Source organism: Rissa tridactyla, chromosome 2 (assembly GCF_028500815.1).
Source record: "Rissa tridactyla isolate bRisTri1 chromosome 2, bRisTri1.patW.cur.20221130, whole genome shotgun sequence".
Classification (NCBI taxonomy): Eukaryota; Metazoa; Chordata; class Aves; order Charadriiformes; family Laridae; genus Rissa; species Rissa tridactyla.
This window is the reverse complement of record NC_071467.1, coordinates 131,174,856-131,195,180: the sequence shown is the minus strand read 5'-3', so window position 1 is coordinate 131,195,180 and position 20,325 is coordinate 131,174,856. Positions and strand designations below refer to the sequence as shown.

Below are 20,325 nucleotides of genomic sequence, written 5' to 3'. Positions count from 1 at the left end.
TCATTGATACACGTAGGTTTTATTTTTTGGTGGTCTGAAGGCCTGCTCGATTAAAAATTCCCAGCATCCCTGACAAACTGACTTTTCCATGACTGAGAAACTGGTAAGTCTAATGAAAAAAAGCAGATGGTCATTATTTTTGTTTTCCTAAATGCAATGCATTACCTTAAACAAAAATAAAAAAGCTTGCATTTATCCCCAAAACTTAACTTTCTGTTTGAACAAGCAAATATTACAGATTTTTGAAATACACATGTAAAAAAGTGTATCCTGGTATCAGTGAAACGTAAGAGTTCAATACATTAATATTTATAAAGCACTGCATGAATGCAAGTTAAATTAATTCTTTAAGTCAAAAAAGACCGTACCCATTTGCATTTCAACAAGCGAAACTTTTCCATCCATTTGACAGAGACAAGACTATAAAAGGTCTCAAATTTCTCCAATAAAAGTGGAAATTACATCTCAATATTTCGTCAGAGATTAAAAACAGAATTTTAGATGAATTATCTGATACAAAGATGGAAGTGAGGGTGCTGCTTCAAGATCTACAGAAGTAGAGCACTTTAAGACAATTAAATGATTTCCCTGCAGGCAATGTCTTTTCAATCCAAGCTAATGACATCATTTAAGGAGGATGGTCCATTTAACTGAAAGGATCTTTTACAAGGCAGACAGACAGAAGGCAATCCGGGAATGTTTTCAAGGACTTCCCATATTTCAGAATTATAATGGTGAAATGCCTACATCAAAATCTTAAACTCAAGCATTAATCAACAAAATGAAAGACTAATTTTATAAGAAAAATGTAATAAAACTCATTTTAAGAAGTTTTCCCTTCATTATTTTTTCCTTTAAAGGAACCAATTCTCTCCTAATGGTAATTATGCTGCTTTGGAGTAATGATAATACTCAGGCAGCTCAGTTTTAGGCTGCTGTTTTTAAAGTGAAGCCAAATCACTTAAATCACTTGCAAAGTTGAAGAGTAACTTTCATAAACTTTTCCACCAGTTTATGTAAATTAAGCTGTGATCTGTCAGATAGAAAGAATTATACTATTGCCTTCAGAACTTACTTTACCACTTTTGGTATGGTCTATACACCAGCCTTTAAATTGCACCACCACCTTTTTCATAAAAGAGAAAAAAGCGATGCCCTCAAATAAACCAGTAAGGGAAAACTCACAGTTTTAGTGTCCATATCAGTAGTATAATGCACTGCTACAACTCCTGCGGAGGGGTGGAGGGGGGTGCTGGAGTCTTATACCTTGTATTATCTGAATGATTTTTCTGATATTTAAAAATCAGAGCAGAATATGCTTTTTGTAAATAGTTAGAGGACTACCAACATTCTAATAGTAAAATAATCTTATTAAAATTAAGACATTATACAAAACTACAAACATCTCTCGTACTTCAGAAGACGGCATCAGTTTAAACCCAACCAAAGAGAGTCTTTTTACCATTTACAATAACACTCAAAGCCATGGAAGTTGTGTACACGTTAGGATGACATCTGTTAATAAATTATGTGTCTCTGAGGACAGGGGAAAAAAAAAGTTTACCCTATGTTCCTTTAATATTCATTTCAAATTGTCAAAAACTTCAGAAAGCTGAAAAGTGTGAGACATAACGGAGAGATCTTACCATGTAAGCAGGAGCTAGAAAATGCTGAACTAGTCCTGGCTCTTAACCAGATTCTTTTTGCAATCTTGGACAAGTCAGAGCTACTTTGCCTCCACTGCTCCTCTTCATAACAGAGAGGCAGTATTCGTATCTTTCTAGAAATGCTGTGAAATGTTGTTGGTTTCATTATGGGTTTGTTTTTTTTTTTTTAAATATTTACAGGGAAAAACATTTGATTTTCTGGCCTGCTGTGCCACTTTACTGTTTCTCCCCTGCCTCACACACACATACACTTTTTCAAAGTAATGTAAGCAGTTGGAGGGAGGGAGAGAGAAGGGGTGGAGGGAAGGTTCCAGCATGTATAAGATCGAGATGTCACATATGTATTGATTCATGCATTTCACAGAAAACTGCATACTGTCTTCTGTGACTGCTATAGCATACATCAGGCTGATAGAGAAAAACCGAGGAAAATAACCATGAAGGAGGATCCTTACAGTAAACAGTAAGATGACTCTGATTATTTAAATGAAACTATTTTCCAATAAAAACAATTTTTGATCCTAATAATGTTGCCTTCTCTTCCCCTCCTTTTTAAATATAAAATCAGGACAGGTACAAATGCTGTTATCTAACACATACGAATAGCTCATTGAAAATGGTGGTAGCTTAGAACATACACCAATATCAAAACCAAAATTTTACCTCAGTTTGAACACACACTTTTTCAATTCTCACTGTCACTCAAAAAACAAAATAACAACTGTAAAATGTTAAGTGGTTTTAGTTTAAGGACTTAGCTGAGCTCTTGTCACTCTGCCTCTCTCCCTACATCAAGAACATGGGTATCCTGCAGTGGTGAACAAGTACTACAACAAAAGAATGCTGCCTATTCAAGCCTGAATACAGTAATATGGAAATAATAATAAGTGGTAATGCACTGAATAAAACTGCTGCACGTCTAACCACTTAGACTTCTTCTTAGTTGACAGTTACGCTTCTAGTAAAGGAGGAAGAGATTTCTACGGACTGCAACTGACGTGACAGATTTAATTCCAGTCCCTGCCACACACCTTCTCTACAACCTAGGTCCTCCACTAGTCTATTTGCACATCTGTTTTCAAACCTTTTCTCCCACTTTTTGTTTTTATCCCAATTAGGTTCTCTGAAGCATGGACTCTTTCAAATTAAGGACACATACATACACAGCGGAGGATTCAAAAACTGCCTTCGTCCAATGAAAATAAGGTGACACATGAAAAATACATTACACGCATTTATTGTCACTTAGCCAATTTTCATATCTTTTTCTTTTTTTTTTACCCCAAAAGCTAAATCACAACTTCAGTTTGTACATAAATTGAACTTCCACAAGCAGCCAATAAATCTATGACTAGCAACAAAACTGTGTCAAAATAAAAATCTAATCATTATAAAGGTTCCTTTTTATATTGGTTCCCGCAAAAGTATTTGCATCTACAACAGTTACGCAAATGCACTGTCAGATTTCCTCGCATAAATTTGCTATCCTCTAAAAAATAACATGCTTTGACAACAAATTCTTGAAAAACACTTGATAAAATTGTGCTAGAGAACACTACACAGAAGCCAGTCAGTGACATGGAAGTACTAGAGGACAAGACTCCAGCATCAACTTCTTCATGCATTATCTATACCGGTGCATGTCTTTATATCACAACTAAAGCCCATTTCTGTGCAAGATTAGAGGTATATTCAATGAATACAATGACTAATCACTCTTCTATTTGTCCTTATTTCATGAACATCATTTTATTCAATAATACATGTATTAGCCAATAAAACACCTTGGCAAAAGAAGTTACTTCTGGGTATGGAAGGGACATACAACACACAAAGATAACTTTGTTCAAACTATTTACACATCATTGGTATATTACTTAGAACAATCTTACAGATGAAGAAGCTAACATGAAAAAGCCATCAGAGCTAGACAACTGAATCTCAGTCCTAAAGGATGCACGAAGAACTACAAGAGGATCATCAATGTACGTATCAAACCAAAAGGACAAATTATGGCCTCATCTGTACAGAAGTGGGAGCCAGGATAACTAGTTATGTCGTAACCACACTCTTCGTTATTATAATGCTACGTTAGAATAGCATTGTTCTGATTTAATTGTTAAAAAGCAGAGGGAACCCAACCAATAACCTAAACCGCTCCGGTTCTGAGCTACGCAATTTATTTCTTTGTTTTAAGGTGATTATCATTGTTTTAGCTTGTTCAGTTTCATAAACATGATTTTGGGGTTTTAAAACATTTTGACTCAGTAGATTTGCTTTTGTACAACATTTTCACCTTTTTGGTTTACGTTTGTGATGTTCTTCATTGAAGGCTATTTTTAATTAAAGATCTGAATTATCACTAACTGCAGATACAATGAAGAAATTCTGTACCTGACATTCCCAAAAAGACACTAATCATAGAACTTGGAAAAGGAGAAGTCAGTTGGAAAAAAAGACTGGCCTAGAAATTTAATTAAGGTTCAGACACTCAAGGTGCTTTCGAAAACATAGCAAGCAGGTATTTGGTATCAACACAGTATGGTATGAATCACTGCACCTCATTATTGTTCCATAAAAAGGAAAACAAAACTCCCTCAAAATGTCTGTTTCCGAAGGACAAAGGCAATTAACAAACAGGGGGAGGAAAAAAAAAAAAAAAATCCAATGACAGTGTATTAGAGTGGCAAGGGAATTTAAAGATACCATACACATTAAGTTATATTTCCTAAATTAGGGCTTAAAGACAACAAGAACTGTAGATTCCTCAGACCTGCTCAAAGTTAAATTTACCCCAGGTTGAAAACATCCTGGGAGCACAACAAAGCTGGATTAATTTCCCTTCTCAACATACGCATTTGTAAAGGTAGAAATCCTTGTAGATTCTCTTGTGGAAAAGGAAAAATAAAATGCCACTAATATAAATATGCTAGTGGCTTAGTTGTGGCACACAGTCCACCCAAAAATAGGCATAGCTGTGCTGCCTTCAGGCGTCATACGTTCAGTGTTCTGCTCATCTTAAAACACTTCTTCATTTCTACCTGTCTTGAGCTATACAACCAAAAATGATCCATAATAATGTTATACAGAATTCTTAACATAATCCAAGAGATGCTTCTAAAGAATAATAAAAAAATAAATTAATAAAATATTCTATGTGTTATGGTTATGTTCATACACAAGTCAGTCACCCAATATCTCAATGACTGCTAATGAAACTGAAAGCCTAATTAGGAAGATGGGGGGAATAACCCCAGCATTCTGGCCCACCTCCAATATGAATAATTGCATCTATCTATGCAAAATCCCCCTTGTCATTTCAATTAGGTGAGATATTCCTCATATCCTGCTCTTAAATGGCTCCGTATTGTTTATAGTGCCATTGTAAAAGCTACTGCATTCTACCTTGGATATAGCTGCCTTTTGATAGTAGCGATATGGCAATTCCTACATATTTTAGTTACTTTGTTCAAAAAGCCTAGTGCTTGCAAAAGGCGCTCTACTATCAAAAAAAAACCCCAAACAACAAAAAAACCCCAACACTAATTCATTGAGCATATATTACTGAAAGAAATACAAAATTTGGGTAGAACACAGGTGACACCTTAACAGATATCGAGGTACAAAAATAAGTCAACCAGGCATAAGCATCTCTCTGGCAAATCGGCAGCATAACAAGCAGCCACCTTATCACACTATCACAACTCTGAATGTCTCAGAAATTAAGCCAAGGCTAACACCTCTCCCTACTGACTCTGAAATCCTACCACAACGTTAAAACACCCTTCTAAAAAATCTCTATAAACACACATCAAATTTAACAAGGAAGAGAAAGCAGTCAGTCACCAATCAGCACTTACAGGGGCTCCAACACAGCAGTTGCACCCCTTTTTACACCTTGCTTCTGCTCAGTAGTGTGGACACACCAAATACCTGTTTCTCCAGAACAGACGCTGATTCCCCCTCATAGCTTTCACTTTGCCTCACCATCCTCAAAATTCTCTAAAAAGCCTAAGTTTTGGATTATGATTTATTTAAAATTGTTCATCTGGCTAAAACAAAATTCCTACACAAAAAAGGGTTTAAAACTCTAGTAGGTTTAATGTTGACTTAAAGAGGGACATCTGGGGCTTATTATTGCCTCATCATATCAGAGAGCTGTCTTCCTCTCCTCTTTGGCTCTGAATTGCCACCGAAATGGTTATTAGTAACTAAACTCCCGGATGCTTATGTTAGCCGTGCTAATATGGCCCACAGTCCTTTTATTGTGCACTCCCGCCTTAACTCTCTCTATCTCTTAAAACATAGAGTTTTAACAGACTATAAAGCCCACTTGGAAAAGTACTTACTGTTTTTAGTTATGAAAGCAAACAGAAATCTTATTTAGGAAAATATGCAAGCAGATATCTGCATCAAAAACCCACATTAACACTAACTGTACTTGCTATTTCATGCAACGTTTCAGTAACCACATCAGCAATTTATTGCTCCACTATGGCAATACGGAAACTTCCACAATAGGCCAGGAGTGAAAAGAGCTGTAAAACCATAAAAAAAAAAAAAAAAAAAGGTTTGCTTTTTTCTTGCCCTGGCCTTCTAAGACTGTAAATCTCAGGCTTTCTTTTCCCTAAATTGTCTTTTTTCAAGGATTACCAGTGTTATAAATACCTTTGCCTTCGACTGACCAGACACATTTTCTCCTGTAGACTCACTTCCTGTGGGAAATGTTACATCGAAAATTACACACACACTACTGGAATTGCAATCATGGCCACACTTTTGTTAATATATTTTAAAAAAGCACTGAGAATAGAACAGCTTTCACTTTATCATTATCTTCTATAAAAGGAATATCACTCTTGCGTGGGAGATAGTAATGTACGTATTAAAATTTATTTCAAAATACAGTAGAAAATAATTTCCATTAAGTAGACCTGCTGGGGAAAAAGCTGCACACACCAATGATTAAGCATAAGTGTGCATCTGTCCTTTAAATACGCGTAGCGGTGATAGCTTAGATGTAGGAGTTCAAATCATGGCCACTCTTGCTGCATATACAAATTTGCATCGGGCACTGCTAAATTAAGAAGCACCTCCGATAAGTTTACAAAAGACAAAGAAAAAATTGGTTGTAAACTCTTCTGCATTGCAAAGATCTCTTTTGTCTGTCAATCAACAGAAAAGTATTATTCCACCATCACAAAAGGCAAACCTTTGGAGGCAGCATAGGTCTGTGTGTTGTGCAAATGTGCAGTTGCTAAGAAGCAAATATGCTTCTCTTCTAATCAAATAGCCCAGCTCAGCAATGCTGCTGGCTTGGGGCAAGAAGCAAATTCCACCAGCCACAAACTTAGAAACAGTCTTGAATTATTTGTTGCTGACCGCTGGCTGAACCCTGTCCTGATGAGCACCATCACCATTAGCCACTTCTCAGTGTATTCCATCAACCAATGGCAATAGCAGCATGCTACAGCTCAGGCTGCAAGGAATTGATCAAACAGGGTAATGAGACTATTTCTTCATGGAGGTTATTTTAAATGAATATAAATATTTTCTTTCTACATAATTTGCCACGAAAGGTCACTGAACTCCCTGCGATTCTAAAGAAAAATGCTGTGGTATCCCCCTTTATATATTTGAGTTAGGATATAGCCAACAAACAACTCTGGGCATTTTTGATGATCGTGTAAATCTTAATGAGGTGGCATCCCAGGCAATTGATTAGCGGCAACATTTTATCTTCACATTTAGTTACGAACAAAACGAAGATTTGAGGCTATTTTAGCAAATCACGATATACCTACGCCCTTAAAATCTTTCATGAGAGAATATATTCCGTGAACCTAAAGACTTACACTTTTACTATTAACAACAGATCATGCATATTTAGCTATGCTTGCCATACTTTGATATTATAGCCCTTTCTATAGATTCTTTCAGCTGAACTCATGTGTTAAAAATACACACTTTTGTATCAGAGTCAGGTTACCGATAAGGAGACCCACATTCAGACACCCTGTCTGTCGTCGTCATCTTCTTTAAAAGACTACTATAAAGAGACACCAAGAGATCCCTGAAATTTAATTCAAACCAACTGCTACAAAAACCTCACCGAGGCCCTCCTTGCCCCATGTAAGATTTTTAGTCCTATTGTTTCCAGTGCTGGACAATTTGTCCAGCGCTGGGAAAGCACAATAATATTGATTTAAATACAAGTTTAACAGTATTTTATTAACAAAGGCATTACACTAGGGTAGTACTAAGGCTATGATAAATAAATAATGCTTATACTTTTCTACTTTTAGGGATAATAGTATAAAAATATTCCAATAGGCCAATTAAACACAGTTGCTCATGTTTGAGGGTTCATAAGGTTACCTTGAAAAACTTCAAGAAAATACTTTCAACACAAAAAAAAAAATTTAGATTTACACCCAGGGATGAGTATAATTCATTCATCTGAGACATAGCACCTGAAAATGGTGGTTAAAATAAAAATTAAAAAAAGAATATATATAAAGGATTGAAATTAGTTCGCCTTGTCCTGATGAATAGGAGTTCACTTACATAACAACAGAAAGAGCTTTGGATTTGTTTTTTTTTATTCACCCAAAATATTCAAAGCAATTTTTTTTTGAAGCAGAATAAAAACAGGTTTTCTGAAACTCTGTATTTGTAGGGATTCTTGGCTCCTCAGGCTTCCCTCCCTCCCCCCCAATGAATGTTTCTGACCAGTAGGGGAAATAAAAATAAATTTAAAAAAAATCAGAAATTAATACGAACAATAATAATTACCAAAAGAGTTTAGATCAAGCGGATTCTCCTCCTGCCTCCCATCCCCATTAAAATACTATTTACAGAGCATTCTTTTCTAACTCTTTATCAATGTGATCATTATATCTTGTATGGCAGTGAAACCCATCTAAGGCTCAAATAGAATAAAGCAACTCAGATGTGTTTGTTCTACTGAGACACCATTTCCAGAACTTTTTTTTTTTAAGAAAAGTTGACAGCAAAAATAAAACTGTAGGTTTGTGATTTAAAAAAAGATAGTTTGCTTGGTTGGTTATTCAAAAACATAAAGTTTGTTACATTTGTTACACAGACCCTACAAATTCTTATTTTTAATCTATAATTTCTTTAAAGAGTGAAAGTTACGAAAAATAAAAAGGAGACAATTCTATATTAACGTTGAAGATCTATAAAAAACTGTGAGAGGACATGATACTAGTACTATTCAAAAAGTACAAAAATCCTGGGAAATTGTATTTTAAACATGGGTGGAAGCAGCCAATTGATACATAAATCCTAATTTTTCCTCAAAGAGATCCCATATTAAGTCCCAAATTCCATTAAAAAAAAAACCAACACAAAAGACAACAACAAAACCCACACCATATAAGTGGTCCCTTACAACACCAATAAAACCCAATATACTCTTGGGGGGGTTGGAAATCAGTATCCACTAGCAAAAGACATCTCATCAACAGACTAACATTTGACAAAAATCAGTGGAAACAGCAAAGAAGCCAATACAACTTCCAGTGCCAAGGAGCCAGATGGCACTGCTAGAAAAATTATATCTACAGACTGGCAGCTTGATCCCATGATTATTGCCCAAGGGATGAGGAAGAGGAAAACAAGAGGTATTTCAGTGTGATGGAGTAAATCAATTATCACCAGCTCACTACGGCATTTTCACATTATTTTTATACCACATTCTAAATATTGCTCAAATGAATGAGAGCACTGGAAGATTCCAGACATTAAAAAAAGAAAAGGTATGCCATATAGCAAAAATTAAATGCACCTCTATCAACTGCATCTCGTAGTCCATATTTCCAAATAAAAGCTGCAGATGTGTTGTGGTTAACAAGTAAAAATAAAGTTTTTATTTTGCAGCTTTTATTTTCCACCTAAAATTCCAAACCATATCTGTACCAATTACAGAAAAAAAAAATCTCTGCACTTCTCAATGTTATGACTACATTCCTTTGTGGTTTTTGCACTTTTAACTTGCAGTTAGTTTACACACACAAATATTCCAAAAAGCTTTGATTAAAAAAGTTTGTGGTAGTCTCATGAATTTTTTTTTCTGTTAAAATACAGAATTAAAGCTAGCTTCTGAAGAAACTGTTAAAGGGAGAAAAATTACTCCACTCCTACTTTCACATAAGGAAAGCTGTTTTCGAAATCAAAAAGACAAACACATATTCAAACTGCTAAATACAAAATAGATGGAATTTTAAGAATGTGTTAGACTCTCCACCTGAAGACTGGCAAGGTTAATTTTTATTTATTTTTTTTTTAATTGGAAGTCAATAACAACACTTCCATTAACTTCTTCCCAGGCAAGAGCAGTAGTAAGGCCCATTTCCTGTATCCACACTTGCAAAAGAGTACTTTATCTGTTACCTACCAAGAAGACTTGGACCACTTGTCTCCATCCCATTTTCGTCTTATAGCACAGCCATGTACACAGTCCAAACATCCTTTTGCCCACAATCACATTCTTTCAACACCAATCCTTTCCCCTTACCTCTTCAATGCAAAGTGGTGATGCACAAGTGCAGACACGTGAATCACATAATAAACTAACCGCGCCTTTCAATATGCGTTGTGAGTATTTACACATCACCCATATACATAAACACAAAATTTGACCGTTGAGGAACAAGCAAAAAGATGTTTTATATGAAGACTAGGATATCTCTGGAAAGTTATTATCAGGCTGTGATGTACTTTCCATTAAGGAATGTCTGTTCAGGTAGACAGAGAAAATATTCAGAAGGCAGCCAGGAAAGTCTTGTCTAACCCAGAAAGAGGTTTTCCTCCATTTTATAGTATAGGATCATTCATAATTCCTTGGCCAAAATGGGGCCAAAACTATTTCTGACTACCAGCAGTAGAGAAGACAGGGCTAAGATCCTCATGGGATATTGTCTATCACTATTGCAATAGTGGTGAATAGGCTCTGACTAGTATTAGTTAAGAAACTGCAGGAATAAATTTAGTTTGGAGAAAAGACAGCATTCAGCATTTTTAGTCTGCTACTCTAAAGTCCTACTCTTTTAAGTAATACAAGTAAACATCTACAAAGAAATACTGAGGAAACTATCAATCAAACTAATACTGTCTAGTGACAGATGTCCAAAGAAAGCATGGTTCCTGCTACAAATTTTTAAGCAGTGAACAATACCTGCAACATCTTCTCGATAAGGGCAATAATGAACTTGCCCACATAGTGGATATGACAAAGATTTAATACACGATGGTTTTTATTTCTTTGCAAAACACTTTAATAAACCTTTTCATGACATAGTTTTTGCTTTTCCATTCAAAGTTTTTACTTTTCCATTCAAATTGAATCTCAAAATTCACAAGTGTTAACCCACTGCAACTTCCCTTTTATTTAAAAGGAAACAAACCCAAATCCACTAAATGAATGCCTGGATTGCATGACGCCTGACAGAAAACAGCTCTACAGATACACTTTGCACCTCTACAGAAAGTACTAATCAGTTAAAACACAAAAACAGGAATATGGGAAAAATCTTTTTCTGCTCATTGGTGTTAATACACACCTCAGTGCAGGCAATAAATTAAATACGGGCAAAAATCCCTAATCGCCAATTCAGAGGAAGAAATTTTAATTCTTACTTTTATTGCAAGGCTATTTTTTTTTTCCCAGTTGGTTCCTATATCCTAAGGCCTCATCCTTGACATGGAAAACAAAGTACCACACAAGAGCATTGTTTTATCTATTTCTGATCTAGCCTAAAACAAACCATTATGTTTTTGTAGAGTTTGTTCTCCCCTAAGATGTTTGGGTCTACTGCACAGTATACGCTAAAGGCAGACCCATTTTCCAGTTGTACTTGGTAGCTATCAGGAAGGAAAAGATGCCTCTTGTGCCGAATGCTGAGCAGCAACAATCTGTTGGACTTGCTCACCTCTGGAAAGGTGCTAGAAGGGTACCCACCTCAAGGTGCCACTGGAGTAGCATGAAGCAGCGCTATCATCTACGACTGATGCATCCGTCTGGTTCTGGGAGGGAAGGAGTAAGGAGCAGAATGGAAGCTGATTTGCCATTAACGCTTGGCAGGCAAAAAGAGGAATTACAGGGAAATCAGAAGGCAGACATTCACTCAGCTGAGGAAAGCATTAACAACACCCTAAATCCATAATTAACAGCCTCCAAAACAAACCTGAAAAGCTTGACATATCAAAAAGGGTAAGAAAAACCTTCCCTCTTCCTTTTTATTGCAGCTGTTTGTGATGTATAAGAACCGATCTAGAAAAACAATAGGCCAACAAGCAATATAAAGTAAATAGAAAAATCCATTGCACTTCAGCTTTCTGGGTTGTTTGGTTTTTTTACCATAACATTGTTAGGTATCTTGAATAAAATTATGATCTAATATGAAAAAGAAATGGGTTAAGCAGGTCATTATTTGTTTTTTATTGTGGATATTGTCCTGCATAGTCGTGGAACATACATGGCTGTTTTGTTATTGCTCAGTCACTGAAGCAACATAGATGAAATAAAATGAGCAACAAACCATGTCATCTCTCCCATGGGAGAAAGGTAAATGTTAAAAGAACACAGGGGTTTATTGTTTAATAGGAAGTTTTTCATCATGATAATTAGAAGTTCAAATGTTTTAGTATCATCAATTTGTACACACTGTTAACCTACATGATGCTATTTTTAACTTTACTGTTGACTTTAATAGGGCCAAAATTTCACTTAAAACTTCTGCTTCCTATCAGAAATTAATCCCTTCTGTTCTGTGCAAACGGTTTAAATCAAAATTTATTAGATTAGCTTTGCATATTTCACATGCACTTTTTTTTTTTTAAAACTTCTTGCGTCTCCAAAATTTCTGCTATATCCGCTGCTATGGATGCTACGAATGAACAAACAAGCAAGCACTTCAGCCCCTTGTTCTTTTCATAAGGTTTCACCAGCAGTTACATGCGGAAAGTTATAGACTCTTCTAAGTCTTCAAATACATTCATGACAGAAAGCGGGGGGGGTGGGGGGGGAGGGGGGCAGGAAATATGCCATAATTGTTTCCTTTATGGACAAAACAGAAATGTCAACAGACTGACAAGAAGTGTTTAGGGTATGTATCCTCTACAGCAAGTATAGTGCAGCATTGGGACAGGCTGCTTGGGGAAGACTGAAGTTCACCATTAGAGATTTTTAGGAAAGATGAGACAGGTGTCTGACAAGAAATGTCTCAGGCATGCTAAAGATGATACATTTACTTTATTCTTAAGGTCTCTCCTATCCAACAAGGAGTTGATCCTTACAGCTTTTGAAAATTTCAGCAAAGTTAGCGCTCTCTTTTCATTTGTCGAGCAAACGGATTTGGATCTGGGAATTTACACACACGTGGTCCCATGTGCATCAATATCCTCATAAATTGGACTTTTAAAATACGCTTCACATTTTAAGTTCCTCTTTAGTATGTTTTACTTTTCATTGTGTTCCATCAGCTTGTAAAAGACTGTATTTTGTGTGACATCTAAACTGACCATAAGTGTCTCAGCCTAATCCTTTAGTGACGCATCCTTCCTCTGACAGCCTCAGCATCCCACATTGGAAATTTTAGACTTTAATCTTCCTGCCTGAGATTGAGCTGCTGATTATGACTTCTTCGAATTCTGAAAGCAGCCTTTCTGATCAATTGTATTACCTTTTCAGACAGCGATGTCCCAGAAATGCAGAATCATAATACATTGCAATATATAGTATTTCCTCTGTCATACAACATGTTCAGATACAGCAAGTCTACTGAACTGTTGATGAAAACATAGAATTATCTACGTATATCAAAATAATAAATTGCATTATTTCCCAGTCACAATTCTGACAGTAACCAGCATGCTCTCAAAACAAAGCTGGTAGGTCAAAGTCCAACCTTTCCCTTTTCCCATGGCACTGATCCTACTGCTCTCCTGCCAGCTCCTAAGAATATAAAGGAAAATCACCTTTTCTTACCAAAGATCAACTGTCTCAGTAAACCTAGATCTTACCTCCCCTCAATACTATCTTTTTTTAATCAAGCTTAAATATTTAAAGAGATATAAGGGATAAGAAAATACCTGGTTTTCTGCCTTCAAAGAGATCTGCCTATGACGAAAAAAAAAAAAAAAGACAACTAAAGAAGTTTCTCACTTCTTTGAATGGATGTCATGTGCTTAGTTTGGAAATCTCTCCAGTATTGCAAAGCAAATAACTAATCCTCTAGAATAAGTCAGGTAAACTTCCAACGCTGTCATCCCCAAGACAACCAAACATCCTCTCCACGTACGTGATTATAACACTGAAATAGTGGTAAACCAATACAAGACTAGGGGTATAGGAAGGGCAAAATGAGAGGGGACAGAAAAATCCTTGCTGCGTTGTCCATTCTCCAACCTTTGCTAACTTAGCTGCTAATACTGCTTAACTGGCTCAGTGATAGAACACAGTTTTTGTACATAAAGATAAGATCTTAGCCTGAACCCTACCCTTCTTCAGTGACTGTATTCAAACCTGTATGCCTACCAAATAGTGGAAAAAAACAAAACGAAACTTAATCAGCACTTGTATTTGAGACTTAAAATGTCAAAAGAAACAACATGCAAAATTTAGTCACACAATTTGTCATTCTCACTTGATCAATCAAAATGCAAATTATGAAGTTCATGCAAAGGAACTACTATAGATCATGTAAAATAGTTGACTCAAACCTGCAAAGACTTGTACAGAACTTTTCCAGAGGAGCTGCATGAAAACAAAGTGATAAAACCTGTTGTTTCATCCACAAAATATACCAAGAAAAGCATGTTGCAGGGAACAACAAGTTCTGCTCCTTTTCAAGACTGCACTCTGATGATAAACATCTAAAGCACAACCCCTTCATTTATTCTGATTCCTCAAAGTTCTCCAAGTGTCCTATTTTGTTTGCTTAGGCCCTACCTTCCTCCACTTCAACTATGGGGAACTTTTAGTATGAGATTCTCACCCTATTTAACAATTTTCTACTAAAAAGCATATTTTATTCATAAACTATAGCCAAATATGATAATTTGAAGAGCATACAGGTCCCCAGACACATTTTTAGTACTTCTTTCATCCTTACATGCTCAAGGCAACATTTCTAGACCTTCCCTAGAAATTATGATGATCTAAATTATTTTATCATAGCATTCACTGTGATCTCTTTAGATCCAGTAATTACCCAATCACATACTCCCTGCAGAGCTAACCCAGACATACCTTCTTCAGAAGTGGTCGGTTCCCTCACAGTACTTACAAAGACAGAAAGTTATTCCTTTAATATTAATGCCATTTCCTGCTATGGAATCAAGTTACCATACCATAAACCAAAAAATTTTACTGTTCAAAAAAAAAAAAATCCCTCGAGATCATAAAAGAAGATTACACTGTTAAATAGGAAAGTTTCCACATGTCATTGAACCTAGATTTAATACCATCCTGAGAAACCGGAAAATTAAATGAAAAACAGTAACCTTTTCCCCATTAATGTCTCAATCAAAAATAAGTTTGTTACCAACTTTAAAGAAAGTCTTACTATTTCAATTTTTAAGTATTTTGGTATGCTTTTGTTTCTAATGGATCTAAACACATATATTTTCCACTACACACATTCTTCAAAATACAGATGGAAGGGGAGTAAGAATTTATAAGACACAACATTGTTATACAATGTGCTATACAAAAACCTGTCATTTAAGTTGCAAGAAACCTAGTCATCAATAAGTGAAAAAATACCCCACTCAAAAATCAATTATGTTGAGTCTTTTGTATAGAGAAGTAGTACACCTTTCAGGCAACTGGTATTAATGAGCAGACATGGCTATAGAATCTCCATCTGTTTTTCTGACAAAGCTGTGACTACTCCAGTCTCTCATTGAAATTCCATTAATCTGGTGCACCAAGGACCAATGCGAAAATCAAAACTCCATCTAACCCTTTATCAGCTCACAATAACCTACAAGTGAACTCTGCCTGTTAGCATACAGCAAGTTATGATTTTGCTATCAATCAGGCTGTTAGCCAATAAAAAAAAGAAAAAAAAAATCAAGTTAAGAACTGAGTGCCTGGCAGTGCTGTTTTGTTTTGTCTGTCTTGTTTTGGGGTTTGTTATTTTATTTGGGGGTTTTGTTGTGTTTTATCCCTCTTCCAATTTCTGTAGAGTGTCTGGAGATGTAAGCCTATGCATCATTCTCCTTCGTTGTGATTTAATTGCTGCCAGCAATCAAGTCAAAGCATCACTGAAGTGTGCTTGAATTTCATTAGAAGATATAACTTATGCTACTTTCCTACAGTACCTAATAAACCATAAAGAAACCAAAACACATATGGCTTGAGGGAATAACTGGAAAATTAGGTGGCCATTTGGGAACTGAGTGAACTTTTGAACCAGAGGAACAGAGAAAAAGAAATATTAAAAGGAAAGACAGACTTAGAATGCACACAGAGACGTGGGGGTTTGACCTTTTCAGTACCTAGAAAATTACATTAGCATTATGAAAAATACATATCATGTTTAGAGTTTATAATCCATCAAAGTTTAGATACTTTGTTAGTGCCTACCATAAGGTAAAAGTCAAAAGGACAACATAACAATCAGATTTGACAAAAGGCCTTTAGGTGACCTGTGCTAATTTAGTTATCCCATACTTATTGTTAAATGGATTATCTCTCCTGTAATTAATACACCATTAGACAAAGGTCACACAAAAACTCCAGAATTTTACAATGACTGTAATGTACATGTAATACACTAATTCTTTATCTGTTACCAAGCAGGTGCCTTCACAAATTATATTTTGACAGTAACACTGCAAAGTGAAACAGTGAAGCTTTCAGAAGTTGTACAAACCTTGTAGTCTAACTCATGTATATAAATGCCTGTTTTGGGGGGGGGGCGGTATAGCAGAAACTGTATATAAAAGGTTTTAGATAAAAATATGAATGGACTCAAGTACAAATAAAGAACACCTAATTTGGTTACCTACAGTTAGACCCCTCTGTTAATGCTGACAGCCTTGATCCTACACAAATGAGGTTTTACACCTGCACGGAGCCCCGCTGAACTAAACTGGTAACCATGTAAGATTAAACATCTACCTTATATATCCAGCTTCCTGAGTAGGGTTTAAATATCAGACATTAGCAGACTGATAAAACAGGAAAATACAGTATTAAGCTTCAACAAACCCATTCATACCTATGAGAACTGAAACAAATGGCACCTCTGAGGATCAAGCCACCTCTTACAAGATTCTCCCAACATACACTTTCATATATAGTCTAGGTGGCTAGGCTTGAATGATGGACTATACATGTTAAAATCAAAATAGTCTTAGAATGACACACTGGACATTCAAACACGAAAACAGAATAACTCCTCCAATGAATGAAAGTATTTACAGATAAAAATCTACCGCCTTTTCTCAACTTCTCATGCTGTGCTCCCACTAGATAATTAAAGAGGATTTACTGTAAAACATAGAAAGACCAGTGAGGTAAAATCCTCTTAAATAAAACAGAATTGCACCCACTACATTTCTACCTAAACTGGAACAAATTAGCTAAGGTATCATTGGGCAGCTATTATACCTCTTCATATAATTACACCTTCCAAAATAGGCTAAAAATTAATCACCCATCTGTACAAACTCATAAGGTATTTCATGCACCCTAGCATCAGCATTCTTCAGCCATTCATTATTTAGGTTTACAAACATTATCACTTTTTTCTTAACTGTTTTGAAACAAATCTATAATCATATCTTTCTTTAAATAGTCGTACAATTTTGTCACATACTCTTTATGCAATCAGTACCATGTTATTAAGTTACAATTAGAAATAACGTTAAGATTATGTTTGTAAGCAAAAATAGATACATGGAAAGTTGCATTCATCTGTAGTTTGGAAAATTAGCTTGCGTTTTCTAAAAGCCATATTCAATTTGACTGATAATTACATTTCAACCAGAAAGCAAAAAGGCTTGGTTTTATTTTTTTAATAGAAGGTCGCATTGCCAAAATGCAACAAGCTCAATATAAATAAAAAAGTGTGATTATTACTGTTACACATTTTACAGAGTTCTGGATATAAAAAAAAAAAATTGTGTTATTCTGAATCAGTGGTTAGAAGGTTTATCACTTATGCATGTACTTGACTTATCCCTGTTCTGCAATAGACATAATTTTATACCTCATAAAAGCAATTTATGTTTCCAAAGGGAATAATCTGGATAACGTAAAATGTGGAGTGCTACGTTGCGGGAAGCATATTTTCATTCAGCAATTGTATTTCGAGATGGAGCTGCACAGTTTGATCATCATATCATGTCACAAAACATCATTCACTAGTAAGTCTATCTAACTTCTAGTGCCACAAATTAATATACATCGTTAATTTATTTGTACATATACTTAATTTATTGCCTTATATTATCCATAGAAGGTATTTATATTATGTACACTATAAACGAACCTCAAAAATATGGACACTATGCTAAAGCAAGCTTGTTAACTGTTGAAATATTCAGTTGTTCGTGTCTTCAGAACAGTTGCATTTAGCATTAAATTTAATGAATACAAAATAAAACAACATGGAAAACAGCTATGGAGCCTAGATATTTTTTTAAATGCAAACTCAAATTTAAGATGTATATAATGAAAACATTCTACAAAACACTGTCTTAATGGAAGGAAACATTGTAGGAATAATTAATTTAATATTTTATGAACCTATTCTGCATGGAGTTTGCAGAAAAATATCAATCACATAAACTGTTTCATTATTTATTAGATAAATAATACAGTAAGCCATTAAGTAGCACAATAAAATTAAGCAAGAATCTGATAATGTTGAATTAACAAACAATTTGTTACTGCAAATATTCACACTGTTTTAGCCACTGATCTGTCTTTAAGAACACATGCATCTACAGAAGATGCTTTGTTATGAAAAAACATGAGTTTAAAAAAAAAACATGTAAATTTGAGACACCTTCAGTATGCTCTAGGACCACTAGAGAGAGCTCTTCAGTTCCTTTAAAGGTTCTTGTAAAGGTAAGAAAACTGCCCAGCTGTGATGCTTATCTGTATATCTGATTTCCAACACTAACATTCGCATCACAAGGATCCGATTACATGAGTTTGTAGCAGACTGGCAAATCTAGTACGTTCTAAGGTAAACTGTGTCACATACCATCAGAGGGTGCTTCATCCTCTTTATCGTATCGGTCAGATGCTATTGAGACACTATCAGGAGGTGAAGAAAAAGAGCTCTCGGACTCTTCCTCATCTTCCAATTCTGTAAAAGTTAGAGATACATTGGTAGTTAAAACAGGTAGTTAAATGTAAACACAAACAGAATCCAAAGGCAAATATTTTCATTAGTAAGGAGGATGCCAGTTCCTATCTGAAACCAAAAAATACCATTTCTCATGGACTCTGGTAACACATACCTTGTACATTCAAGTGCAGCTGTGAGTGCTGCTGTTCTAGGGTTACCTTCTAACTGGCCATGTACATGTTGCTGGAGCCATTTCCTTCCATATAATGAACTGTCATATAATGAACCTGCTCCCAGCGCTGCACAGCTGACAGCTTCTCACACGGGGCGGGGGGGAACGGGGGGAAGAAACACACACCACAGAGCAAAGAGGTGGGCAAGGGGACACAGTGGCAGGAGGAGAAACAGGCAGTGCCAAGCTCCCAAGTTCTGCCTGCCCGACTGCAGGACGGAGCCGCGGCAACTTCCCTCCAAGGAACTGCCAAACTACTTTTGGCAGCAGTTTGTCGCCCTCTGCCCACTTTCACTTTTCTTCACCATCATTAGGTGCTACTTTGTAAGTGGTGCGTGTGTATGTGTATTCCTCCCACGAAACTAAAAATGGAATCGCCTTCTGACAGCAGCCAGTCTCAACCTGCAGCTTCATGCAGCATTCTGTTGATGAATTCCTCTACTAATATACAAAAATATACGTAAAATCCACATTATGTATACAATATATAGAAAATCTACATTATTAGCTAACCTATGCATTACACTGATCAGAGCGCATTAAGTGTGAAAGTCTGGAAAAGGGAAAGTGAAATCAATATTAGCCGAGGCTTTCATTTAATTAGACAAAATTTTAGTTCTCCCTCCCAAAACTCAGTATATTTTCTGATTTTATTTTTTTTAATACCATGTAGGTGAATAAGAGGTGGAAAAATAGCAAATACAGAAAAAAAATTTTAAAAAAACCCACAAAATTACACTGTTCCTTTTTAAAAAAAAGATTAAAAATCAAATCTGGGTGAAGAAGGAGAATCCAATAACTAAATAGGATACTGTCACCAAATCCAAATCATAAAGCTCATGCTCCAAAAGATCAAATGACCCTCAATTTTCTTAAAAAGCATATAAAGGTAAATTGCACAAGCATTGCCTTTTGGTATATATTCATACACAGAAAGCTTTTCGGAGACCTCCAGACATGCTTTTCTATTCACGTACTCCCTTTTGGAGCACTGTATCAGATAACTAATTTCTCAGAACCCAAAATAAAGCCCATGCATAAGTGAAAATATTCCTATCCACAGACATATGAATCGCATTCATCAGTAGGACTG

The 20,325-nt window shown here is 35.7% G+C and overlaps 1 protein-coding gene across 3 annotated transcripts in view; it reads right to left on the bottom strand.

Moving 5' to 3' along the window:
* Nucleotides 1-20,325, bottom strand: part of SKAP2 (src kinase associated phosphoprotein 2) — a 122,137-nt gene that overhangs the window by 79,194 nt on the left and 22,618 nt on the right. For all 3 annotated transcript variants that reach the window (XM_054190158.1, XM_054190159.1, XM_054190160.1), the window contains exon 4: nucleotides 18,914-19,018. In XM_054190158.1, the coding sequence (XP_054046133.1) occupies nucleotides 18,914-19,018 (105 nt within the window). The remainder of the gene's footprint in view (nucleotides 1-18,913; nucleotides 19,019-20,325) is intronic.